At 40.1% G+C, this 27,421-nt stretch overlaps 1 protein-coding gene across 1 annotated transcript in view; it reads left to right on the top strand.

Moving 5' to 3' along the window:
* The first annotated feature begins 18,047 nt into the window (after positions 1 to 18,047).
* Positions 18,048 to 27,421, top strand: part of LOC136294101 (rap1 GTPase-GDP dissociation stimulator 1-like) — a 29,788-nt gene continuing 20,414 nt past the window's right edge. Inside the window, 2 exon segments of the mRNA XM_066191551.1 lie at positions 18,048 to 18,134; positions 18,137 to 18,188. Coding sequence (XP_066047648.1) covers positions 18,048 to 18,134; positions 18,137 to 18,188 — 139 coding nt within the window.

Below are 27,421 nucleotides of genomic sequence, written 5' to 3'. Positions count from 1 at the left end.
GCTGGGAGAAAAAAAGTAAGTCACTTCAGTGCTCCTGACTGCAAGCCAGTAAAAATAGGGGATTCTTGACTGAACCCAGCAGCTTTGCTCCCTTGAGCAGAAGGAAATTCAACATAGCGAGTCTCAATGTTTCAGGTCAAGCAGTTCCCTTCAGCAGCAATACATTCCCAAGGGCATGAGCATTGCCCAGGGGTTTAAAGTGATGTCATGGTTAAAGGTATCACCTACACCAACAATATCCATGTCACTTTGGGAACTGATCTCTCCTGATAAGAGAGGAGTTTGCATATTATTTCTCAGTCTAGCCTGTTAACCAGTCTCAACAGAGTAAGGCATGTTAGAGGTCATAGTTACCTAGTGTTGACAAATACTGTCATGCAGCAAATTGACTAAAACGCTTCTAAAATTAAAAGCAGATGTTACAAAAGCCACAAGAATCCTGTTATCACTTTATAAATAAATTAATATGAATTAAACAACACTAGGCTCTCTGCAATTCACGCAGACTATGCAAGCCCTGATGTTAATTTGTTTTCCACTTGGTGACTGGAGAAAGTGACAATGTTGCTCTTCCAGGAGATTATAGCTCTTTACTATGTAATGGTTTTATCAAAATCAGCAAAAATATTTCAGCACTAGGGCCAAAAGCCACCTAATTATGTAAACAATCCAAACCAAACCAAAGCCCAACGCACTAAAAAGCAAACCCTCTGGATTTGGGAGCCTGTTTTCAGGGGCTCAGCTCCTCTGGGGAGAGATGTTGCACTGTGGGAGGGGACCACTTTGTGACACAAACCAAAGTGTGGCCACTCAGAGGCATAACAAAACATAGATCACATCTGCAGGCTGAGCCACGTCCCACTGCTTGATTTTTACACAAGAAGGAAGAGAAAGAGCAGGCCTATGTTTCCTCACAAGAAACCTGCTTTACAGATAAGGAAATATCAAAGGCTTATATGAATGACTTCCATGACCTCATTTTCAAAAACATTCTGCTAATGCACCAATTCATATGTCCTTCTTTTGAGGTTTGCAAAATACTGTTGCCCTAATTTAGGTGGAAAATCAAACTGATATAAACCAAAATTCTATCACCTGGAAAGACGATGCTAAAGATCCTGGAATGATGCCTTCAGCTGAAAGAGGATTTCAGAACCCATCATGTAGGGGTGTAGTGAGTGTAGTCCACATGCTACTCAGCAATTCAGGATCAGTGTAATGTACAGATTTTGTCTCCTAAAACAAAATGCCTTTATTATTACTATTATTTTTTAAGAAAAAGAACTTGGCAAGAAAAAACCTAGAGTAAGAAAGATTTTGTTATGCTTCTCTATTTTGCTTAGTTAGGTATAGAAAGGGGAGACCCTGAGGGGGTTGGCTTTTGTTTCCCCACTTCTATTCAATTATATTAGAGCTGCGGCTCCACATTTTGGCACTAATTGAAAAAGACTCACCTTTGCAAAGGCTCCAGGGCAGGCAGTTTCACTGTTTTACTCATTTGTCATCATTCTTATTTTATTTTGCTTGACTTCACAGATCAGAAATTAAATCCTGGTCAGAAGCTATCACAGTGCAAAGAACAAACCCTTCGTCACGGGTTATGTGTATTTGAGCATGATGAGCAGCACCATTTCTGAACAGCATTTAGCTGCAGAAGTAGCTCAGGATGGAGATACAAGACAGAACGCAAACATTCAGGCAACTACTTGTAATGTTCAATGAGCAACCCACAAGAAAAAAAAAAAACCACAGCAAGTGCAAAAAGATGAAATGATACTTCACGAACAACCCATTGCCTGAAGATTATTTACCAGAAATATTTGAGGACGGCAACCAAACAGAATTAATCTGTGTCAGAAACGTTTTTTCTTTAATAAAATAAAAATTCACATGTGGAAATGTTATCATCTAAGCACAGCAGCAAATCTGATCAACTTCCTTGTCATAGATTTTCTTTGGGTTGCAGCAATCCCATAATAAAAAACAGGAAATGCAAAGGAGAAGTAAGGAAGATAAAGAAACATCCCATCTAACGTAAGCCAACATCCAACAGAAGTAGAAACAAACATCATAAATTTTGTCTTTAATTTTTAACCTACTAGACACTGATTCTCATTGCAGTTCATGTTTCCACAAATATTCCAAATACATAGATGGAATTATCACAAAGAAATTATCATGGTCTCTCCTGATTGCTCAGAAAATAAAGCCAATCTATGAGGTTCAAAACAACCGTGAAGAAACACGAAACCTACACTGACACAACTCTTACTATTTCTAGGATTAGCTGATATTTTGTCAAGTGATGAGCTTTGCAACTCCAACCAACATAGAGTCAGAAAACTGAGGGATAAAAAATAACTCAGGCTAAACAAAAAATAAAACTTTTGTTGCAAAATAATTATTCTCTCTCTTCCCTTCCTTTCCCAGGCCCAATTAATATATGAATAAATCAATTACTTTGTAGGAAGGATGCCTGCTTCCTGATTGTGTCTATCCATCATCTTTGCAGCCTTCCTGAGAAGCATTTTGAATAGTTTAGGACAGTGAACTCCCCATTGCTTTTTCACCTTGGTTACCCCTAGTTCAACAGTCCAAGTTACGCTAAAATCATTACAGAAACACTACAACTCAACAGCCTATGTACAAAAGAAAAGTGACTAATAAGGGAGTTCTTTGTTGGCAGTCATTACCTTACGATAATTGCCACACAACTTGATGCTCAAAGTAGTAGCAGTCTCTGCAAGGAGGCCAGTGCTGTTTAAAAATTAAGCTTGAAGTTTCCTTTAATCTTAAATGGCATCTTCTGAGACTAGACACACTCTGTCCCACCTCTGGTGTAGCATCTTTCTGGCTAAGCGTTCCTCAATGCTGCCACTAGAATCCATCTGCTGGGGAAGGGGAGGAAGGGAGACGAAAAGGTACAGAAAACATTTTTGTTTCATTTTTTTTAAGAAAGGGGAAGTCCTTTATTGGCTAAGGGCTGCAAATCTCTTCATCCATTTTCCTCTGAGCATGTGCATCTTCCATTGCCTGAACTGAACAGCTCACTGGCAATGCTGATTATTGCTGAGCCAGGAGAAGAGCATTTGCATTTTATGACACAGTCATAAAATCTACTTTAGCCATGTAATTTACATAAAAATATCGTGCTATAACCTACACATTACAGGGGAAGAGAGGGCTGTAATGTATCTCTCTCCTTAAAGAAAGGGATACGATTAAGAGGAGAAGGGGGAAAAAAAGAAAAAAAAAAAGAAAAAGAAAAAAAGAAAAAAAAAAAAAAAAGTGGCAATCATGTTTTCCAGACTGTGAACTCCATGGTCTTAATTTCTTGTGGTTTGTGTCTTTATCATTTTCGATTTTTAAGAGGAAGCAGCATGCAGTATCTTAATTTTTCAAGTCCTGCTGTGTCAGCATCAAATGGAGAACAGTAGAACCTGGAACTGAATGGTGCAGGAGGGAGCTGACCATGTAGAAGGGGAAAGGCAAAATTAACATTTGGTTGAGGTCTCCAAAACCCTACAAATCTGTCACTACAAAAGCAAATGTGCTTTGGCACTCCCCATGAACTAGCCTTATGTCTGATTTTCAAGTTGCTCTTAATTAAAAGCTAGAAAAAAACCAAAACCAATTGAGAACCATCCCTTCCCCACATCCTCTTTCACAGACGGGTCCAACAAAACCTTCCTGGTTTTACTCCATTTCCATAGTCTAGTCTGTGGCTCCCTCTAAGGGCTGAAATGAGTTTCGCAGCAGCACAATCTGCAGCTGGGTCAGAATGATTGTTTCCCCGAAGCTGCTATTCCATTACAAAGCACCACATAAAGCAAAGATGAGGGTATGTTTTTCCAGACCTTCCTTTTCCACAGAGTTCTAGCATCAGTAAATCAGGCTGCAGCATGTTTTGGAACATGGGCAGGCTTTGCATGCTCATCACCTTCTCTGTACTCGTTCAAGATTTCAATTTCTACAAGGCTAGAAGTGTGTTAACTATAAAGAAAAGGAAAATATAAAAATCTGACATATGTATAGCAAAATAAGAATTAAATAAATAGATTAAAACCTCATCTTAATGAAAAGAAATACAGCAAGAGAGCTACAAACCAATCCATGAGAAAATATGTCGTATACTGTTAGTCTTACAGCTGCAAGTGGAATGATGCTAACTGGGGATTTTAATGGAGCAATGAAAATTTACAGTGGCAGGAGTCTCATCACATAAATGGGTTTTGTTTGGTTTTATTTAAATTCAAATCTGTTATTCCTCAGTCCCACACAATCACAAACACAGAGAGCACTGACAGTAAGGAAAGCAAAGGGATGGGAACTAATGCAGGGAAAGCAGTATGTGCAGTCCAGAGCTGCAGAGAGTAGAGCCATCTGTCATCACTCCAGTCTCCCAAGGTTAGTTCTGTACTCTGCAACACTACCTGCCCTTCAGAAGAAGTCCCATCAGTGATTATTTTTGCCTGCCACTGTGGCAATCCTACCCAGTCAGATTACTTTAGGGCTATCCCTTTGTGTTCTGTGCCACAGCTGTCATACACACAATTGCACTGGAGCCTGGCATGCCCTCAAGGTTCAGCACAATTTATTAGAGACTGGGGGAACTGAGTGGAAAGGGCAGCCCTTAGATTTTTTCTTCAAGTAGATAATAGATATTCCAAATTCTGACCTGCATTACAAAGGTCTGAGTCGTATGTAGAACAATATATACTTGATGTTTATTGCTACTAATACACTAACAATAGCAAGACAAAGAGCTGGCAAGTCCCATCATAATTTTTCAAATGGAGAATAAAGCACTCACTATCAAAATAATTCAGAGTGAAAATGAATAAAGTAAACCAAACAGAAAAAAAGGCCAAAGTTCCTTGACAGAGTTCATCTGAGAAAACACGGTAAAAAGGCTTCAACTAGTGTTCCCTAAGCCAGACACTGAAGAGAGACTTTGCAGAGGAAGGGCATAAGATGATGACAGAACACTCCCATACACTGCAGGTAACTAGAACAGAGTTCTTGGTACTTCAGCAACCTCTCACTGGGATTGTGCTAATTCAGTCAGTGTACATCTCATTGGCAAAACAGTAATCAAGCCCTTCAGGCTGGGCCCTCAGCTAGAAATGGGGTGTACTTGGTTGGCAGACAGCAGGCCCTCTTTAGGAAGCAATTACAGCTCACTGAATGTCTGTAGGGATCTAACCTTGACAGATTAAAAGGCACACTGGTAACAGCCTCCAAGGATTTTCTTCATTCAAAAAGATACACAGAGCACACTGCCTCCCGCTCTCCTGTTTACACTTCCTTGATCACATCAGGATCTTGTATTGCACTGTACAAAACACAGCCTGTGCTTACACTGCACACTGCAGGCCAGCTTTGTGCTGGGTAAGTACAAGATACATCAGCCCATCTGTTTCTCAGCAGAGGCCTCCAGTGGAGGCTGAAGGAGGCCATCCATGACCCTTCAAAGCAGAAATAGTTGCCTTTCAACTCTGAAGGGATAGGCTTTTCTTAAGGGTCTATACACCTTTTCTTTTTATTGATTTACCTCTACCTGGTCTTTATAATGATCTGTTAACCAAGGAGGAAGCTCTAAGTGCAGACAGCTGCCTAAAGAATATTGCTGTGGTCTGCTCTTCTTTCCCTGCCCCTCAGCACACACCTTCCAGACCCAGCTGTCTACATAACAACAGGACACTTATCTTCAAGCAGGATTTCAGTATTCTCCTTCACATGAATTACTTGCTTTGTGTATCAGCAAAGCCCAAAGAGACCTTTGAATTCCATGACCTAATTGCTACATGAAATTATTCCAACATTTGGTATGTTTTCAGTGAAGTTCATTACAATAAGCTACCCAAGAGAGATCGTGCTCTACATTAAGCGAGTTTCTTCTCTCAGATATATATTAACTTATGAAAATGCTCAGTAAGTTCACTTTTTTCCATCTCACCCCAAGTGCATCAGAACATGTCATGTGAGAGCTAATTTTCTTTAATATACTCCCTGGTATCATTCAGCTGCATTATACATAATGCAGCAGTCATAGCATATCAACTTCACATCGTATCAGACACTGCATTATGGCAGCTGAATTGATTACTAGTGTCATTGAAGGGCACTGATAGGAAAAGTTTTAATCATTTAAGTGACTCATCAGCTTTATATACAAAATGTCTTGCTTCAGTGGCACCATGCAAGTGTCTTACTTTCAGGCCATAGCATTTTTGCCCACTTAAGCCACGTCTTATTCTTGTTATCTTTGTTGGCAGCACAATCCTACAGATTTACAAAAGGCAAGACATAAACTGAATGTTGACTATAAAGGATTCCTTTTGACTATCAGACTCCTGTTTGTAAGACCTAATCAAAATCCAGCTAGACAAAAGTAGTTTTGTTTCTAATGAGAGTTTTTGTGGGTCTGTTTTTGTTCTTTTTTTTTTTTTTTTTAAATATTTCACTCACCATAAGAAGCCAGCCTTTTCTTTGTTTTCAAGAGGGTCAGACAGAAAAATCCAAAAACATTTTTGGTATCATACTGTTCTTTCATTTTCAGCTTCACTTGCTGCCCGCCTCCTAAGGTAGCAAAACCTCTGCTGCAAAAAAGTGCCTAACTTGCTGCTGCAGATCACATTCAGCACTTTCCATGTCTTGACAATGAGGTGCTGTTCAAATTTTAAAAAGCACTACCTAAAGGATTTTGAAAATCCTTCCCTTTTACTTGAAGTCTTAAGACCTTTTCCACTACTGTCACATACCACAGAACAAAGAGCTGCTCAGGACAGTCCTGAAACTTGATTTTTTTTTTTTTAATTTTTATTTTTACACTGTAATCATCTTCCCAGTTTCAAACCACAAAACCTGGATTAAGCCCACTGGCTCGTTTTCACAATACAAGCCTGAGTAGCTTTGGCATTCATGTCTGTGCTCCATCCACCTGATAGAAAATACCCTCTTCAAAGCTATTTGCAAAATTAAGACAGATCCAAGTTTCATAATAGGGATGTGTCCTTATCAATCCCTTATGGCAGACCTATGAAGTAAGAGCAGCTCTACTTCATTCTCCCTGCCCTTGTCATATCCTCAGTCATGAGATCCACATCCTCGTTCTTTCCCAACAGTGCCATGCACTTCTCCAGGCTTTTATTTTCTCCTGACTTTCTCCTTTTTACATTTCTACTGTTGCTTCCCTCACTAAGCCTCTGCCCACTGTCAGCAGCTCCTGCCTGAGGATGACCAGCTCAAGCAATTTCATCCCTGCCCCTCTCATTGCAGAGGACTGCACTGTTTTTATGGCATCTCAACTTTCCCCTCTCCCGACAGGAAGATAAGTCCCTCTACTTTCCTCATGACCCAAACGTGCAGAGGCAATATTGTCCATTATATAAAATATATTATACAGGATGACCACAAAATGACTAAATACTCAGAGCTGATTGGGGAATTTCTTCCTAACTGACACTGTACCATACAAGCTAGTTCATGCAAAGAGACATTACATGAATTGGGCAAATATTCTAGCCACTCCTGACTAACAACGATACAAGCAGGTCATGGCTGCTGTTCCAGATCTTTCTATCCTTTTAGTAAGTCATCTGAAGACACCTGTACACCCTCAGTTTAGAAAAAAAAAAAAAAAAAGGGTATTATTTCTAATTACCAAACAAGCATAATTTTCATGTGTTCATATAAATACCTCCTTATTTTACCATGCTGCAATGGGTGAGCTGCCCAGGGGGAAGGCAATACACCACTACCGCTGTGTTGTATTTTTCTACTCTCTCACGGCTGTCCACACGGATTGTCAGCAGTGGGGATCTCTTCCATTCCCTGCAAAGCATTGGAAGACACAAACTGCTGTCAGCTGCCCTCAGAAATCTGGAGTAGGGTTCAGATTCAGCGCCCAGAGTACGCTCCCACCACAGGCACAGTCATGTCTGTAATGGTCAGTGTCTCCAGCTAAAAGCCACTCACAAGTGGCTGCAGATGCCCATAGGTCCATTTCTATCAGAGCTGGAATACCCTTGAAGTTTGTTAGCACATCACGGATTCAGCTCCTGCAATATTTTCATGGCTGTGATGTCTCATACCAAATTCACTTAGCACACTCCACACAGCAGTTGCCTTCCTGACAGGCCCTATCTTCTCTCCCCCAGAGCACTTGCCCCGACTGCACAACCCAACAGCTCCGAGCTCTGCCCCACTCACACCACCACACACTGCTCGAGTACTGCTCTGCTCCCAGCTCCACAGCAGCTCACTCTTCTTCCTCCTCAGCCTTCCCTCAGTCCTCTCCTCACGCCCCCAAAGCCCAGGCCAGGCTGGCACACAGTCCCACGGCCACTGGCTGTGCAGCCCGCGGCCCAGGTCTCTGCGCCAGTCACAAATCTCCCAGAGACGCTGGGCTGATGGTGCCCTGGAATGTGCTGCTACCTCCCTGCCAGACCTACAGGTAGAAAATCGCATTTATTCCTCACAGAGCAAGCAAGCAGGTCAGCTTCTGAAAGTAAACGTGAGGCTCAGGGAATTTACCTCACAGCCACCGTAAACTGCACTGTGGTTCCAAGCGTGAACCATGGAGGAAGACCTCTATTCCTCTGATTTGACTGGTAAAATGTGATTTATATAGTAGAGGTGGGAGTTTTTGCATTAATACTCTTGGGAGTTTCAACTCACTCATCAGTAGGTTACATCTTATGGATATAAGCAGTTCCTTGGATTAAATTATACTGATAATCATCAGTCTCTCAGTGAGATGAGTCATACACTGACATGGAAAAGGTTAGTGACAACTTCTTAATTTTTCACTACTGCCACCACAAACAGTTCTTTGCAAACTAAGTTAACCACCAGCTCTGAGCCCTAGGGTGCTCCAGTGAACCCCATGAAGTCATCCCATTTTCTCCTATGAAATTCAGGAAAGTCACCGATCTGTTACATTCAGCCTTTAGAGCAAATGCTACAGGGATAACTGGGTGAAGGTATAATGGCTTGTGATGATCAGAATGATCCAATAGTCCCCGCTGGCTTATTTGCTATGAATCTATAAACTCACCCTGGAGTGAGACAGTCTGCTCCTAATGGAGTTGTCATCAAGCAGATCAAAGAAGTCAGCACTTAAAAAGTGCCAGAGCGCACTGGAGTGATGCTGGACTTGTACAGAAAAATTTATTTTTAGTTTTTAATTTATTCATTTAAAGTAATAATCCTTATAAGCATAATTATGGAAAAGGAAACAAGAGAGTTTTCTATCCCCCTCCAAAGTCTATTGGAATTGCCTGCAGATATGTCAGCAGCAGAGACCCTACTTTGTTGGCCCAGCTGTTAAAGAAAACATAGACTGAAGCAAACATTTAACTTTATGCTGTATAGTCAACTTCAGTAAAACCAATAGGATTAGCTAGACTGTGCAATATTAAAGAGCTTTGTAGGTCACTGAAGAAATGGGATCTTACGTTGCATTTTCCCTGAAAAAGCACAGTAACTACCAGGGACTATTATGTGATATGTGTGGGAATAGGGTAACACAGGCCAAATTCTTATCCCAGAAATAACTCTTTGGAAGCCACAGGAAAGCTCACAAAACCAAGTAAACATTCAGCTGAAAGGCCAAAAAGCTATAAAGACTCTCTGGAACAGCGGATTGTTTGGAGAAGAGATGCACCCGTGCGGGTCTCTTCGGGCCAAGAAAAGGTGGGTAGAGCACGGTAAGAGCCTTGAGGCTTCTCTAGGCTGCACAGGAGTTTGAACTCCCCCAACTCCACTCCAGGCCCTTCCTACAGACCCCAAAGCTGTGCAAAGAGTTTGGCTCAGCTAAACAGGACACTGGTCCTGGAGACAGTGTTTTACTGCATTTTCTTTCTTTCTATTTAGCCTCTCTTCCAATGATTCTACAGAAATACTCAGAGACTGTATTTCTTCAGTTGTTGTTGTTCCATTACAAAAATGCTGCATTAAAACTTATTTTATGTAAATAAAAGCCATTGTAGAGAAAGATGGTCAACATTTGCATTCTTGAAGAAGGATACAGCAGGCATTCAGTATATAGAACAGGGACTAAATGCCTAGAAAAAAGAACAAGCTACAGGAGGATGCAGATGGTCGGTACAGGAAGTCAGTTTAAGGTCAAAGCTGAATAAAAAAAAAAAAAAGAGAAAAGAAAACTTATGAAATAAAAATAAAATAGACTACACTGTTTCAATAAAGCAACAGCCCATATTTTAACTACTACTATTTCATTGTTATCTAGATCTTGAGTCAGAAACTATGCTGGACAGGTAGAAATTGTGAAATTGCAACTGAGTCCGGATTTCCACAATGTTTGCCTCCCAGAAATTCATGAATTCTAGACTATGATCTATTTTTCATTATAAACAAAATTCTTTTTTTTTAGTAGTAGGTTGAACACAAAGGTGGTTCTCTGCTGCTGGTATTTTACTGTGTCTTGCAGGTCTTATATATCAACAGAATAGTTTGTATCAATAATGATATGTTATCTCCCAGTGAGCAAAGATATTTTGTGATTTTTCTTCTAAATATTCAATTTTTAAAAAATCAGATGCAAGCATGCGTTTCTGTATTTACACACTCCTTTATCACACAAGGACTATAAAAAAATCATATATGCAACTGCACTCAAAAGAACAACCCTAATTTCATAACTTTTTATACCTAATTATATATTGTCTTCACCAAAGTGGAATGAGATGAAGAAAATCCACAACAATCTCAGAAGAACACACTCAGTTCTGAGCATCATAAATACTTGCACATATCCTTCCCTTGCTATTTCTCTTTTTAAGTTCATGAGTATCAGCAACAAGTCTTTTTTGTGGATTTTACAGGCTTTTCTATGCCCTACAAAGCCAGAAGTTCAGATAGTTTCAATCATTTCTGATTTTCTTAGGAAAAAAAAAAAAAAAGAAAGCTATATTTTTACCTTCCAAGCAATTTTGTAATACCATAAGCAAAAATGCACAAGCCCTTTTCTCTCTGAACAAAGCAGGTGCTGGATTGCTTTGCTGCTCTTCAGAACAGGCAATGCTCCACTCAAATGATGGGAAAGAGTATTTCATTTCAGCAATCTGTCACAAGGAACAAGTGTGGTTGGGCTCTCTGTATCTTCTAGAGACCCCCCCCAAAGATCAGCAGGAATGATCTTCCAATATCCCTAAGTGAGGACTCTGGTCATTTTTTATGCATCTGAGCTCTAGGACTTACCTGCTTCTTTCTCTTGATATTGCAATTTTCACTGCCTCAGGAGAGAGCGAGCTGGAAATAGAGCACTGCAAGTCAGAATTTGTTCACTGGCCTTTGAATCTGTCTCTTGAGCCTCAGCATGTGCAACTAAAGGAGAACCAGCCTAAAAAAACCCTCCAGCTTTTACGGAAAACTATTGGAAGCAAACCCTCAAATACTCAGAGGGTCTTAGAAAGGATTGACACCAAGAATTATTCTCAGCAGTAAAGAAGTTCCTCTGATCTCCCTTATAAACTGAAAAAGAACAGCAGGATTTATATAACAATAGGTAATTAAAAAGTGGCATAGAAGATACTGAATATTTCACTAACATTCATTCTTACAGTGTTGTTTGAATTCTGCAGTCAAATTCATGAGTTCTCTGAGGCTGACAGAGATAAAGCACAAATAACTGAATCTAATACCTGCTTCTAAGCCTTTCCCCTGAGCAATAAATGTACTAATTGCAGAAAGCAGAAGCTAGCTTTCCTTTCATACTCCACATGTTGTCACACATGGATGGAAATAATTAGCATTTATCAGAAGGCTTTTGGCTTAAAAAAGTTCAGTGAGAGCCTAAGTATTTTGTAGATGTATCAATAAACATTTTATTACGAAAAGCTGGTTGGAGCTAGGTCTATCTATGCCGGTGTGACACTCTCATTGCTCTGGCCCTAATACTAAAATCTTGGACGTAGCTGAATGAATTCCCATCTAAACCTACTCTCAGCAGACAGTAGGCAGAACAGAGATGTGTGCATTGCAGCCCATTCCCAAAACAGCTTTATGAGCCTGGCTGGGCATCTCTGCCGCCTTCTAATTGAAATAGCAAGGTTTCAATTCCAGAGATGACACCTCAGTACAGCTCTGGTTGTGGAAACATACAAATGAAGCTGAAATTTTCCAATGTAGAAGAAAATGAAATATCAAAACCTCAAAAAACTTTTCTGAAACCAAGCTTCTGTTGTGTAGCCAGCCTCTATTGTGACACATTAGAAGCAAATTATCTTTTTACTGAACCAGACAGGAAGAATGAAAAATCTATAGCTAATTTAAAATCTGCCTGCTACACACAATATCTAAAATATTTTCCAAATGCATAGTGGCAGAACAGTTCTCCTAAACAGGGGATTTGCTCGGTTGCCCTCCAGATCATCATTGATACTCCCTTAACCATTGCTTAGTCTCTAAAAAAAGTTCATTAATTTTCTTTCAGAAAGTTCCTTACCAAGATTCTGAAGGAAAAAAAGGGGGGGTTTGAAAGTAAGTTACATGGAAGGACATGACATCTCCCAGCCCCAACAAAACTAGAGAATATATAGAAAATTACTATCCCTTCTCTCTCTTTTTTTTTTTCCCCCCCGTTCTTTTTTCACATGAATAAATTTTTAGAAGTCACTTCTGACAGCCCAGGATTTCTATTATGCTAAACATTCCAGCCAGAGAAACAAGGAATGGAAATCCGGTCTGTACTCATGAAAATAAAGGGTTCCCAGGTAAAAGAGGGTTGCAATGGTTTGTAATGATACTGTCCTTTGGTCACACAGGTCCCCAGCTCCTGCCCCACAGAGCAGAGTTCAGGAACATGCACTGAGACTGTTCAGGCTTTACTGCCTTAATGCAATTCACAGATTTCTAATTCACACCAAGGACTCACTGCCTAATTACTAAGGCCTCTACTCCAGGGAGAAAGGGAAGTATTAACCCTGCTTTAACCCCTTTAATGAAAACCTGCAAAGAAATAAATCTTTGCACACAGCAGCTCAGACACAGCTGCATCTGTGCAACTCTGTGCCATGGCCTTCCAAGCAGCCTGAGGACTTCCAGGGGCAGCAGCATCTGCACAAACCCACCAGACTGCTAAAACACACCGCAGCAGCCTGCATCACAATAAAGGTGTGTGCTGGTCCACTAGGACTGAAGTGCAAGACTGGCAAAGTCAAAGTGAAAGAAACTCAAGAGTGTCAACGACTTTCTGGACTGAGGTCCCAGAAATCATTTGCCCCGAAAGCACTCCTTAAAGTGTTGCAGAAGTGAAGGATAGTAACTCCAAACCCATTGCAGACAGAGCTCTTACTCCTCAGCATGAAGTGGTCTGGTCATCCTCCTGAGACCAATGCTGCTTATGCCTTGGGGTTAACCTGAACTTCTTCTGTGACACTGTTCTTGCACCAAACAAGAGTAAGAATAGTGTTTTGAAACTCCTGAGAAACACTAGCATGTGGGACTCATAAAAGTGACTCACACAAAGTAGAAACCAGATCATTGCAGCGCTACCAACAACTTGAATCTTCATATGCAAGCTTCCAGACTAAAGTTAAATTCTGCCAGGATCACAAACGATCACCATTCCTTTGCTTTCCAGAAGCATCTCCTAGCAATGAGGACTGAAATGACTGATATTTTCCACCTTCCCCCTTTCTTAGAAAGGATAGTTTCTTTCTGGTTCCAAAAAATCACAGACTTCAATTCCATCAAGTCTCTGTCCATCACAGGAATCTCCAAATCAGCTGCTTTGAAATGTGAGTCAAGAGAAAGGCAGGATATGGTGTTTTTTTCCTCAGCTGAAGATACTCAGGCTGACAGGCATCTGATGCTTTCCATTTAGTATTTTTATCCTGTACTAAAAAGCATAAAAATCTGTGGGTGTATGTATATTTTTATCGCACCAGCACCACACAAAACAGAAAGCAAGAAGTGGTGCATAAAAAATTGCAGTAGGGGAGAGCAGAGACAGACAAAACTATTGAAAAATAAATAGATTTGAGGATCTAGATACTTTATGGATGTGTGGAATAGGACACCTGAAGTACTACTGATTGTCACTATAATGTTGCTGCTTTTAATTAATTAGGAATGCCAGACTAAGCAAGTCTGGAAGCGAAAGAAGAGTGGCAGTAGCAATTCATACACTTATGGAACAAGTCTTTTTTCACCATCAGGAAAGGTTCAGTTTGGGAATATGACCATTAGCTTTATCCCATTAAAAAACCCCCTGAACAAACTTTAAGAACTCCAAACATGGTCCCTGGATATGCACCAATTCTGTCACTAGAGAGTACATGGGGACCAGAGTGCTACACATTCATAGTGGCAATTTATCCTGGATTTGGTGATACCTGTAGCCTACTCAGACTTGGAGTTACAAGACATTATAAAACAGCAAGAAAAACAGGACAAACAATATGCTCACATCACATTCAGCATGCACAAGAATATGTAGAGTAAATCCAGTACACACAATAGATGCGTGTGCTTCTTTCCAGGAGATCTTGGGCAGAACTCCGGTAGCTGTAATTACATGGTTTTACCTATAAGACTATATAACGATTTTCATAATAAATCAGAAGTGTATCTCTAAACTCAACAATGGTATTTGCTAAAATGGATTCCTCATCTAAGTACTACAGAGTAATCTGAATTGCAACGGGCAATAAATCTCTGATGCCCTGCACACAGCTGGAGCACCACTGCAGCACCCAGGGAGGTGCAGCCACATCTCAGAGCACTGTGATTTTGGGCACTGCTCCCTGTGTCCCCATGGAAAGGATGGCACTCACTGTGCATCTTAATGTGCTGCTGTAGATCAGCCTATTCCAAATTCTCTCCCCAAAGCAGTTTACTGAAGCACGACCACAGGTTCCAGCTTGCTTCTCCTCTCAGATATGCTCACCCTCTGCTCTAACTCCTCCACTCTCCCTTCTGTTCGGTTTATTTTCATCACAGTTGCAGAAGTTTCGTGCTGAGCAAGTAAAATGATAGTTCCTTTTCTAAAAATCTTTTGATGTTTCCCAAAATAACTGCATCTACCAGACCTGTGAACCAGACCAACATACCCTTTCACTAGTATTCAAAGGCAGACAAGATAAACAGTGCTATATATGAAATCAGAGTATGTTCCCCAGTGCAGAGAGTCCTTTCCAATAATTCTTTTTCTGGTACTTTACTGCTCAGATCAACATAGATACACACTGTCCACTCTTTTTTTCTCCTGGGAAGAGGACAGTTTACTTGAAGCCACAATCAAATGAATCACATTTCCACCTTGTAAAAAATTAAAGCAGCAAATTAACTCTCAGATGAGAGATACATCACAGTGCAGAATATTAGATTAACTTAAAGCAATCCATCAACTAAGAAAGGAAGAAAGACTCATCTATTTATTCTAGATAATTTCTTTTGCTGAAAGGAAGTTTTTTCATTGGTATCTGCAGAGAAAATAGTTTCTCCCTGCCTATCAGTCCTGGGATGTGCCCAGAAGGGGAGGCATAAACACAGCTCAGGACCCCCAGGTGGAGGCCCAGCTTTACCCCAGAAGCTGTAGAGGCACAGGGCCTGCCTCAGACCCCAGCACATTGTTCCTCTCAGCAGGGTTGGCCAGTTAATGCTGCACCAGAGCTGAGTTTGTTCCTCACCTGAGGGGCAGGGACACTGCTGGCCCCTCTCACTGCCTCTGCCACTGACCCTCTACCAGGTTACTGGTGAGGTAACTTTTGATTTTCCAGTTTGGTGCCAACTTTTCCAGTGCAAAAATTGCTCCCTGTGCATTTGTACAGCACCCAGCACAATCAGTACCTGATGCTGGTAAGAACCTTGAGCAGTGTCTCTTGCAACAGATTTGTAGGATTAGGTGCAAACAGAGAGAGCATTTTAGCTTGACAGTGCTGCTGTCAATAAATTTGGATTCCCAAACCATCTTATTTTGTCATAATCTTTGAACCTGATTAGTTTGCATATAAAATCACAGTTCATTTGGCACAGAATTTCCATACCTGGCTGCTTGTCAGTGCTTTGTGCAGTGTTATGAACCTCTGCTCCCCCATTAGTATTCACTGCAGCAAGATGATGAATGACACTCAAGATGTGTTTATCTGATGTGATTTCTTACTTGTCTTCACCCATTTACTACATACCTCATTTTGTTTCCTTTGTTATCTTTAGTCTTTTACCAAGGAAAACTGTTAATTTTTTTTCATGATTACCATTTTCTTCATATCCATGAGCCTGATCCAGGCTCTTTGAAAAAATTCCTATTGACTTCAGAACACACTGGAACTGGCCCCTGTGGAGGATGAATGTGTCTGGCATGTTTAATGCTGCAGTACCATTACCTACTCATCCTCCCAGGTTCTGGGCTCTTTTGGGGCTTCACACTTTACCAGCTCTACCAATAAAATGCTAACATTTACCCCCCTTGCTTGCATGTCTGAAATATCTCAACCTCTGGCCATGCTGACAGCATGTGGCAATGCTGCCTAAGCCTCAGTATGCACTCTGACCTCAATAAACAGCAGTACCTGTGATACCCCAAAGCCAACAAGAACCAGCTCATCTTGTCCATCTCTGAACCAGCAGGAAGGTCCCATCATTTTGTGACACATAGCTTAATCCATGACTGATTTTGGTCCCTTTTAAGCAGTCAAGCATAAGTGCTCCGCTTCATCATCCATAAAAAGCATTTTTTTCTGGATGTGACAATGCCAACATAATGCAGTACACACAAGAATTTTCCCCATTACAGGACATAAGGTAGCAATCTTTACCTTAGGACTTTTATTTTCCAATTCCTATGCAACTTTGCAGGACATGTCATTTCAAGTGGAAAAAAACAAATAATGCCAGAAAGAATTCAGCTCATCCTCCCCCTCCATAAGCCCAGCCAAAGGGACCAACTTTTTAATTATCGAGCAAGAGAGCCAGTAAAACATCTCCACCTCCTTTACAGGATCCTCAGGCTCCAAACTCATTATCAGATTGCTTTTTAAGAGTCAGCAAATTAAACTCCCTCCAGCGTTATAATCACCACAGTGATTATAATTCCATGGTGCAGTGAAGTTTTAGGATGCTACAGACTTGGAGCCACTGTTACAACCACAGACTGCAACACACAGCCCCCACCAAGCAGCACCACGCTGGGAAGCTCAATCTGCTTACTGGAACAATCTTTAAATAGTATTAACTGGCAGACAGCATTTCCTCTGGCTCAGGCTGCAGCAACACTAGGGGGTTGTAATGCATCCTGAATAGAACACAGCACATGCTTCGTAAGCTGTCCTATAACTGGCTCTTATTTATTAGAGATTCAACTCTCCCATAAAGTGGGCTTAGAAAGGCAACAGAAAAAAACAAAAAACAAAAACAAACAAAAAAACCCCCCCAAACAACCCTGTACATTATTTTCCAACTATTGCTTCAAAAACAGCAATTTTTGATAACCTTTTTTCTTTTGAAAAGCTATGCTTTTTTTGATAACCATTACAAAATAATAATTGAGAATATTTCAGAAAGCATTCTACTTGATCAAAAACAGTAAGTCAGAGATGACACCTTCAGGCTCTAAAGTTTCCTTTACAGAAAAAAGAAAATTATCCTCTTTTACATTTTAACCATAGACTTGAAAGATGAGTGTGAAAGGCTTGGACTATTTCTCAAGCCCTTAGCACCTGCCAGGTGAGGTCCAGGTAGGGATAAAATTTGGCTAGACTTTAGAATCAGCTTCTAGGAGCACTCCTAAATCTGGCTGTAAGTAGACGCCAATCGTAATCTAGTCTGTCTTGGAATTCTGTTCCTTATTAGATTCAATAATCACTCTTCTGAATGACAGCAGAGGGAAATTCACTAAAAACTGTTTTGAAGATCTGAAAGGCTCTCTCCCAGGGTGACAATTACTATCTTCCCATTTCTGTTAATGACATCTAAGAACTGGAAACAAAACTAGTGGTGGAGGATTAAGTAATTATGGAGTATTAGATGCATTTGAAGAGCAGGGTCACAGGAAAAGGCAGGAGGAGGAAAGAGTGAGCATGCTGCAGGCTGCTCATCAGCTTGAAAGCTATAAAATATTCCCCCTTATTCACAGCGTGGTAGCTGTAAAGGACACAGACTCAGAGTACAGATCAGCTGTTCTTTATTGTCCCCATTCTGGAGAGCTACAGCTTTTATGGGTAAGTAAAGCTCTTGTTAACTATAGATAGATACAATCTCTAGCCTGTGATTGATTTTCTCTCATCTAAAAAGTGCAGATGTATGTGACAGAAATGGAAAACTAATTTAGCATCATTTAAATGTACAAGTGTAGTTCTATGATAAATGCAATACTGTAGGTGACCTAAAATTCTTGTGTCTTCTATTTCAAACAATACTTAACACTTACAGTCACATGAAAATTAGGGCTGGCTTAAAGAAAACTAGCAAATTATGAGAATGGCAGTGAAAAGGGAACTTAAAGCACTGGAATATGATGAGTTCTTATGAAATGTATGTATTTGAAAGAGAAATGAAATTCATTCCTCTCTATTGATAGTACAACATCCATCAAAGCAAATATGCTCCCATGTGCCTCTGCATACATACTGCACTTTGCCAAGCACTGCTGGGAGGACTGGAGCAGCATTTAGGTGGTCCAGCCTTTGAATAGGCTTCTTTATGACTCAACCCTCAGCATAGGTAAAGCTGGATGCAAGCCCTTAGCTGTGACCTTTCCAGGTGAAAGGAATGCCTCTCATACTGGATTTAAAAATACACCTTTGAGACTTTAATTTCCATTAGTCTCCAGATCATTCCAAGGTATTGGCTAACTGGATCAAAGGGTTCAGCCTTCCACCTTCATTCACATGAAGGCAACTCACGTCACAGCCGCACCTCGTGACATAAGCAGAACTAATCTTAGTAATACTCAATATGTTTAAGGGTGAAATAATCTCTCTAAGAGCAGTATGACAACTGAGCTGCCATTTAGAGTAATCACTTTCCTAGTCAATTAAATGATTATTCAAATTAAGTTAAACGTCTCAGTAGTTTTGGGACAGGGATAAAAAAGCAGGTCAAAATTTAACTTAAAAGGACTTTAAACAGTCAGAGAGATGAGTGTAAAACATAAGTGGAATAAACCAGTATTAGACAGGTATTGCTTCTGGCTAAACTACCTCTATTTGTACAGGTCATTTCTGTGGGGTTGACTTTCTATTGCAATTCAGGTGGAGACAGCTGAACTTGGTGGATTGTTTCTTCTACACCTACATCACTTACGTGTACCTGTCCTACTTTCTGAATGTTCTGCTTAGAAGGCTTATCCTTTTGATATATTTGCTGGTCGTGGCTCAAAGTTTTTATTCCCACTTTTGTTCCTGCCCTTTCCAGCCTGCTTTTGCTCACACAGCATTGTTTCTGCTGCCCAAGTAGAAAACTCTGGGCAGGATAACAAGAAACAACAAACAGAAACCCACACAGTTCTAATTACAGGTTTGTCAAACTTACCTTTAAAAAAAACCTCCCAAACTTATTCATTAACGTAAACTCATGTAATAATTCAGGCAATTTTTAGATGTAGGATGTACTGCCTTCCTTACAAATAAAAATCCTAAAGCCGGCCTGGACAATATTGCAAATTCCTTGTGTGTGCAATTTTCAGCATTCCCCAGCACCTTGCCATTTGCTTCAACAGCATTATAAACCCATAATACATCAATACCATAGGGAAATCCCACAGCTGCTGCTTTTAATTCAAGTTGTTTTTCCTTCTAGATTTTAAAGCATTGTATCAGATGCACTTAAATAAATCAGAGTCAGCAAAGCTTATTGCTGTCTAGAACCCAATAAAAATTCAGCCACTCTTATTCTGTAGAACTAGAAATAGACTGCACCAAAGGCAATAAAACCACCCTGACCTGTACAGGCTGCAGGAGGGGAAACAGGGTCCCAAAAGTAGTTTTGAACCAACTCCTCAGAGGCTCTCAGCCTCATTTCTGAGGTGCTTTGTGAAACAAAGCTCTTGCAACTGAGGAAGGATGAGACTGTGTCTGAAGTCTCATACCCTGTATGTGTTTCCATCTTCTCTGTTTCTAAGGACTTGTTTGTATCACAGGCTCACCAACAATCTGAAAAAGAAACCAAAAAGATAAAACAATCCCTCCTCTTCTTGCTCTGTTGCAATCCAAGGAACTTTTAATATCCATTCGCCTAAACGTATCATTCTTGTGCTTTGGGATCCCTCCACATGTATTAAAAAACCTTAATTAAATAAATAAAACAGAGTGCTGCTTGGAAAGAGCTAAGTTATCTTTTCACTATCCTAATATCAAGATCCAGTTTCCAGGGGGTGCTGTTTTCTAATGGAGATACAATTTAAATTAAATCTATAGAGAAAAAGTCCTTCATTCAGGGCCCAGCCCAGGGAAGGACAGTGACAGTATATGGTTATTTATAAACTGGAATGGGGACTTTGCTATGGTCCTTTGTAGTTAAGAGTACAAAACTATGTCCTTTCCAGTCTAAAAACATTTGGGAATAAAAGAAGCTCAGCTTTACTGAAGCATCTATAGAAACTCCTTCAAAAGCACAAATCCAGACAGGAAAAAGACATATCCATTTAAAAGAAATGTTACAAATTAGAGAATATTTTAAGAAGTATTTGGAATCAGTGCTGTTCAATGCAGATGTTGAAATATCTAGCATTCCAAAACTATTTTATCCAAATAATTTTATCATTCTTTACCTTACTTGTGCAAAAAAAGTAGAACAAATAGGAAGAAATCTAGTCACGAAGTAATTCAGCCAAGCTCAGCACAGCAAAAGAATCTAATGACTTACTCAGAGACAGTCCCTCCCTCCTTTTATTAAATGTTTCTTTTTCTGAAAAGCCCCTCCCACAGACTTTGATAATTCTGATATTAATAAAATTATTTAGATAATTTATAATGACTGCAAGAACTTCTTCCATACAAATAAAAGTGAGAGAAACCTGACAAGATTTTTGAACCTGATATTTCTAGGTAATGTCAAAAAAGCATTATGCAAACACAAATTTGTCCAGGAAAAATGCCCAGGCAACGCCAACTCACTTGTGCAGCACAGCTTAAACCTACTCACATAGCACAGGTAACCAAGTCAACATAATTAAGTTTAAACAAATTAAGTTAAAACAAGAAATTACCCAGCAAAAAAAAAATACTGGATTTTCTAAATTGTTAAGACACCTGCGTCCATCTGCATGCATTTAAAATCTGATCTGATCTCTGCTGGGAACAAGCATACAAGTAACACTTCATAGATATTGATAAAGTGCTGCACCAGTAGGCAGATTCTGCTGAGCAACGTGGGTTTGGAGCAGAGTTCTGAATTGTAGGTCCTATCTTACAGCAGTGTGTTACTTGCATGAAGCATCGACAGAGCTTGTAAGGCCATAGCTTTTAAAATGTGTGTCAGAATTGAGAATCATCTTTTTTTACAGTACAAAGTCTCTTATACTGCATAAAAATAGCCAAACACACACACCCACTAAGCAAGAAAAATTATTCCTGGCACGTCCATTATACAACCAACTTCAATACTGTCTTCCAAGGATCTTCTTCACATCTCCCTCATTATAAAACAGGCCAAACACACATGTCAGGATCAAAATCATAATATTCACCACTACAAAATTTCAGACAGTGGCAAAAAATGTAAAAAAAAAATTTACATTTAACAGAATTTAGGCAAATTCCCGCTACTGTCCACTTTATTCTGGAGATCTCTGAGATTAAGAAGGTACCTTGATGCCTTGGGAAGGCTGACCTGGAACAGAGACTGGACAGAGCTAGAGAATAAAGTAGGTATTTATTAAAAGGCCTTTAAGGGTACACCTTGCGCAGCACAAGAGCCTGACCAAGGCTGCCCACCAAGGTGGAATTAAAATGGTCACAAAATGGATGATCGGTCATGAGGTCTCACACTTTTTAAAGTTTTGGTCCATTTGCATATTGGGGTTTAATTGTCCAATTACAGCTTCAGATTAGGAAGTCCCATCCTTCTTGTTTTCTCTCTTCAGTACATTGTTGTTTGTGCTTTTGGGCCTGAAAACTTGTAGCCATTGTCCTTGGATTTTTGGATTGGATTGGAATCCTCCAGCAGGAAAAGAATTTGTTTTGTCTCCCTACTCTGTGAAGAGAGCTAAGTGACACTTAATATGAAGCTGAGAACTACAGCCCTTGGCAGCACAGAATCTGAAAATATGAAAGGTAAAACTTAAGGCATCAACCTCACTCCAGAGCTCATGCAATACCCTTACGTTCAACAGTGCAGGAAGAAAATCTTCCTCTCTCAATGGCTTTTTCCAGATCTTGAGTGGAGTCAGACCAGAAATTACCAAGAAAAAGACAGGTGGAGGTGGAGGACAAGTGACCGACAAAATACACTTTTTTAGCATTTTATCAGAGGAGCAAAAGAGAAATTAACGCCCTTTCAAGGCCTACAATGTATCTTTGTACTATAGCTCTTCAGACAACATTTGTCACACACAAGCAGAACAGACAAATGCACAGGCCTATGAGTTTACTTGCATAGAAGCAATCATTAATTAAACACTAGAAGTTCAGGAATTTTAATCTGGACATGGGACCTTTGCGCTGTGCCTGTTTATGTGGAGTCAAGCCACAAAAGGCCAATAATTGCATTTGCTTTGTTATTTGTCATCTCTCCACGTGCCTTTTCTGGCCCTGGGCTCCCTGGTGCGGCCTCCTTTCTATGCCAGGTGTGCCCAGCATCCACCTACTCTCCCAAGAGATGGGCTAGCAGGGAGAGCTGAGGGCTGGGCTGATACTTTGATACCAGCAAAAAGGCTTTTTTTTTTTTTTTTTTTTTTCCCCCCCGCAGCCCTTCTTCTGCTTCACTAAAAAAACCCCTTGTAGGAGTTGTCAGCCAAAGGAAATTAGTGTTTTCTCTGTTATGGAGTCTAAGTGGTTTTTTTCTCCAGTGACAGCTCTTCAAGCTAAGTTTAGGGAGCCAAGAAAATTAGGCGGAATGGTGCTTGGCTGAGACTATGGCCTACTTCCCGTACACAAGATAACCGCAAGGAAAGGTTCCCTTAATTGACTTTATGCTGCAAAAGTTAAGATGTATATTAAGTGCACGATCAAAGGCATCTTTAGAGACCAACATTGCTCAACAAATGCAGAAAACTAGATCTCCAGTGAGCAAGACAGAAATTTAATTCATTTCCATAAATGAAGCCAATTTATCCCCAGCTGCTGCAATTTGTCTGATTGCTTATCTGCTCACAGGTAGCTTTGCTGCACTGACAATTTACTCCTCTTTCACAATACATGATGAAATCAACACCTGCTGGAACCAAACAACTGTGAAAGAAGTTGAACTTTGATTTAAACCAACAAGTTTCCTGATCCCTTGTTTATAAAAATAAACCCACCTGAAAATATAACCCAAGCACAAATTGTGCTGGTGGTGCTTTACGCGCTGCTTTTGAACACAGCACATTTGCGGCTGCTCCTGCAAGCATGACTTCCAACCTTTGGATCTAGAATTCCCTGACATTGCATAAGGAATTGGAGCATCTGGGAGCTCAGGCTCAGCATTAGCCTATGAAGTTGGTGTATGTCCAACAGACCCATTCCCTAAGAATTAAGTCAGTTAAATTATCAGGCATGTAAAAAGGCACTTTCTGGTACACAAGTTTACAACATTTTGATACCTTTACACTAAAGTGAATTTTATCCCTATTCTCCATCCATCAAAAAAAGGAGTAAGTTTAACAGAATACAGTTAGCAGCTTTTCATACTCTTTGGCACATATGTTCTCTCCCTGACTGCACTTGGCTGGCTTTATTTTGACTTATCTCACTGACCTGTTTCAGGTTATCATATTTTTCCTCTTATCTGTTCTCAGTTGGGGTTCTGCAGCCATTTTTCTTGTTGACTCCACAGGGCATAAGATCAGGCACAAGCCAACAGGATTGGCTTTCTACCCACAGCTTTCCTCACACACAGTTTTTCCTGTACTCCTTACCCAAGAATAAAGACACAAATTATAAAAATACAGAGCTACTTTCCCCTCCCAAGCAATCTTCATTTCACAATCAATTGCCGTTTTTTTTTTCCTCACCATGACAATATATCAATTTGGGTTACCACAAGAATATCAGTATCTCCTTTTACCAGGGTCTCTTCTGAACCTGCATTTCTCTACTAGTTTTCTGAAAACTTCTGTCCATCCCAGTTTTTTCTACTTGACTACTAAGTGATTTCTTTACCTTATTAAAAAAAAAAAAAAAAAAAAAAAAAAAAAAGAAGCCATTTAGGACAGCAACATCAAAGAGAGCATTTGTGGCTGTCCTACCTGATTTGTGACAATTAAGAGAATTTCAGTTATGGATTACAGAAAGTTTTTTTTAATCCTTGACATTAATAGATAACATTAATCTAAGTACTAGCCAGTCAGGCTTTAATTCCTGTCTTCATCAGCCCTTCTACCTGCGGTTCAGGCTAAACAGTGAAAATCTCCTTTAAAACCTGCTTTCTCATATTCTTTGAATAGTAAAATGTTCAAAAGTCCACCCCACAGGATCATAGGCATCGAATACCTTAGGGAGCTCGGGATGGACCAGTGCAGTCCAGAAAGGCTACAAAAGCAATGAGCAAAGGCTAGATTTTGGGGACAGCACAGCGGGCTTGCCTCTGTTTTCCAGTTCTAGGCAAGAGGTATTTTTAGAGCATACCTATGTATTTGGCCATTAACATTGAGAATAATTACCCATAGTGTAGACCAGGCAAAAAGGATATTGGAGAAAATACAGGCCTTTTCAGATTGTAAAAGTGGGTTGAAGGAGATGTTTCAATTCCCAGATAATGACAGGGCTCCAACCTTCTAGGAAAAACTATACTTACACATTCCTACTCCTTTTCTCCTTGAAGAGAGTTGCTGAAGAATGCAGAGGAACAAGAGTTAAAAAAACTAGCCAGGTCAGGAGTTGTTCATAATTATATCCCTCTCATCCTCAGGATATTAGTTTTAAATTCTCTCCCTGGGTCCTTTTTAATCTCATGATTTTTCTCCTACATCTCATCACCCTTGAGTGCAGTGAAAAAAACCCACAAAATGTATCTTTTAACATGGCCATAAGTGGCTTTCCATGGAGACATAGATAATAGCTTATCTGATTTATAGGACAATTTTCTTGCCATGGGTTCGAAAGTCTGCAGAGATGGAGGATCTGTTCCTCCAATACTTTACTTCATGCACCAAGATAAGATACTTCTATTGGGAAGAATATAAGTCAGCCCAGTCCCAAAACACTTGCATGACTTTCTAGAGATGAAATACAATAATTCACCACTGGAGAAATTTAAAAAAAACCCAAAATCTTTCCTTGAATTGAATTGCACCTTTCTCCTCCCCTCCCTGGTAACAAAATCAAGAGCAGCAGCTTTTGATACCCTTGGTTACAGCAAAATGCTATAATCATGTAGCTGCACCACTCACAGCCAGCAGGAATGTATTTGACCCGACAGGCTTTATTTGCTCCTAACACACATACACTTGACAGCCCTCCTGGACTTCTCCATCTCCAATTTACACCTTTATGTTTCATATGAAACAAATTTAATATCACATTCCCAGACAAGGAGATCTGGAGCTTTATTTCGACTACTATACAATAATGCTTCTACTCAGCATACAGGTACATTTATTGCCATAGGTTTATTTAGGACATGCCCCAGCAAACCAGGAGTTACTTTATCTATTTTAGGGAAGATTATTAAAACAATACTGTGAGAATATGGAGACTCACAGCTACATGATTTCCCAGGCTGCCAGACTAACACGAATGCAGGTCAACTGTTCTTTCAGCTTTGTTTTTAATTATGTTGCTAGACAGACCCAGCAGCTATTTTGTAGTATTATGAGTTGAAATTTTAGTTTCTTCAGGCTGCATCTTATACTTGTCAGCTACTCTTGACCTGCAGAACTCGAGGAGTTCCTCAACCCTAACCCTCACCCCTCAGCTGTTACACAGGATATATCAAAATAGAGACTTGTGTTTCCTGCCCTGGTGATACAATACATTTACAGAAAACTACAGCCAAGAGAAGGCCAGATGACTATTTCAACAAGAAAAAACCAAGAATGAGTTATTTTCTCTCTCAATCAAAAGTTACTTTGTGGCACTTATCTTTAGTTCATGTTCTGCAAGCTAAATTACAAACAAATGTAACATACTTTAATGAATTTAAGTGCAATTAAACAAGGTGAAACTTCCACCAAAGAAAATTCCTGTGGAGTTGATTACTAGGAGTTAAGAAAGCATACCCGGGAAAGGATATACAGGGTCTTCTTTTACTCTTCTTTAATCATCTTCACCAGAGGCATTAGACAAAGCTAAATAGACCTCTATTGTGAATAACTACCACATCTTTATACCCTGGAAAAACCCATTACCTTGTTTTTCTGCTTTGAATAATGATGGTGATTATAATCCATGGAAGAAACTTCTAAAACATATTAAAGGCAAGTTACAGAAGAGTAAATTCAGTATGTGAAACTGTTGAAGGAAGAGGCAGCAAAACACAAGGCATTAGACTGGATTAAGTTGTTTCAAGCCCTCAAATTGGTTCATACAGACCTCATGCTGCTCAGGACCCAAACAACAATAAGTAATACCAAGAGTAGCATTTACATTGAAGGACAGAGTCTATACTTCCTCTAGAAAAAAAGACAAAATATCTCTACACATGTGAGCAGCTATAAAAAGGAAAAAATCAGAAGCCGTTGCTGTTTTGAAGGGGCAAAATCAGTTGCTGAAAGAGGGAGATGCGTGGGATTCTCTCACTCCCTGAGGACTTTATAGGTCAAAACTAGCACTGAGAATTGACAGAGCAGTGGTTCAAGGGATCCAAAGAGCTCACTCCTCATGGCTCTTTCCCCATTGCAGAAGCCAGATGAAATTGCAGTGCTACAGCACATTTCCTGCACTATTGGCTCTGCTCTCATTAGGATGATCAAAAACCAACTCCCACTCCAAAGTCGGGTCCCTATGCCTCTTAATCAGTATTTTATGTACAGATTTATGTGTGAATTAATACCCTATGCCTTTGGCTCAGGAAAAAAAGCCTTTTGTACCTCAGTCTCAAGAGATTTCTAAACTCAGGCCCTGCAGGCAATGAGTGCCCGTTTCCCTCTCTTCTACGGTGAATTACTAAAGCCGATGAGCAATATTCCAGCAAAAATGCTGATTCAAGAGAACGAGCGGCATTCCTTTGGAAGATGTTTATTCTGCTAAAAGCCTCCTCAGAGGGCAGGCAGGCAGGCTGGCTGGCACTCCCTGCTGTCTGACCAGCTGGCTGGCCTGGCTGGCCCCCTTCCAGCCTGGCTCCCCGCAGCCCCTGGCTGGCAAAGAACCACTGC

Source organism: Chamaea fasciata, unplaced genomic scaffold (genome assembly GCF_029207755.1).
Source record: "Chamaea fasciata isolate MVZ Bird 193981 ecotype frontalis unplaced genomic scaffold, bChaFas1.0.hap1 SCAF_9, whole genome shotgun sequence".
Lineage (NCBI taxonomy): Eukaryota > Metazoa > Chordata > Aves > Passeriformes > Sylviidae > Chamaea > Chamaea fasciata.
Note: the sequence above shows the minus strand (reverse complement) of the source record. Positions and strands in the feature narration are given on the sequence as shown.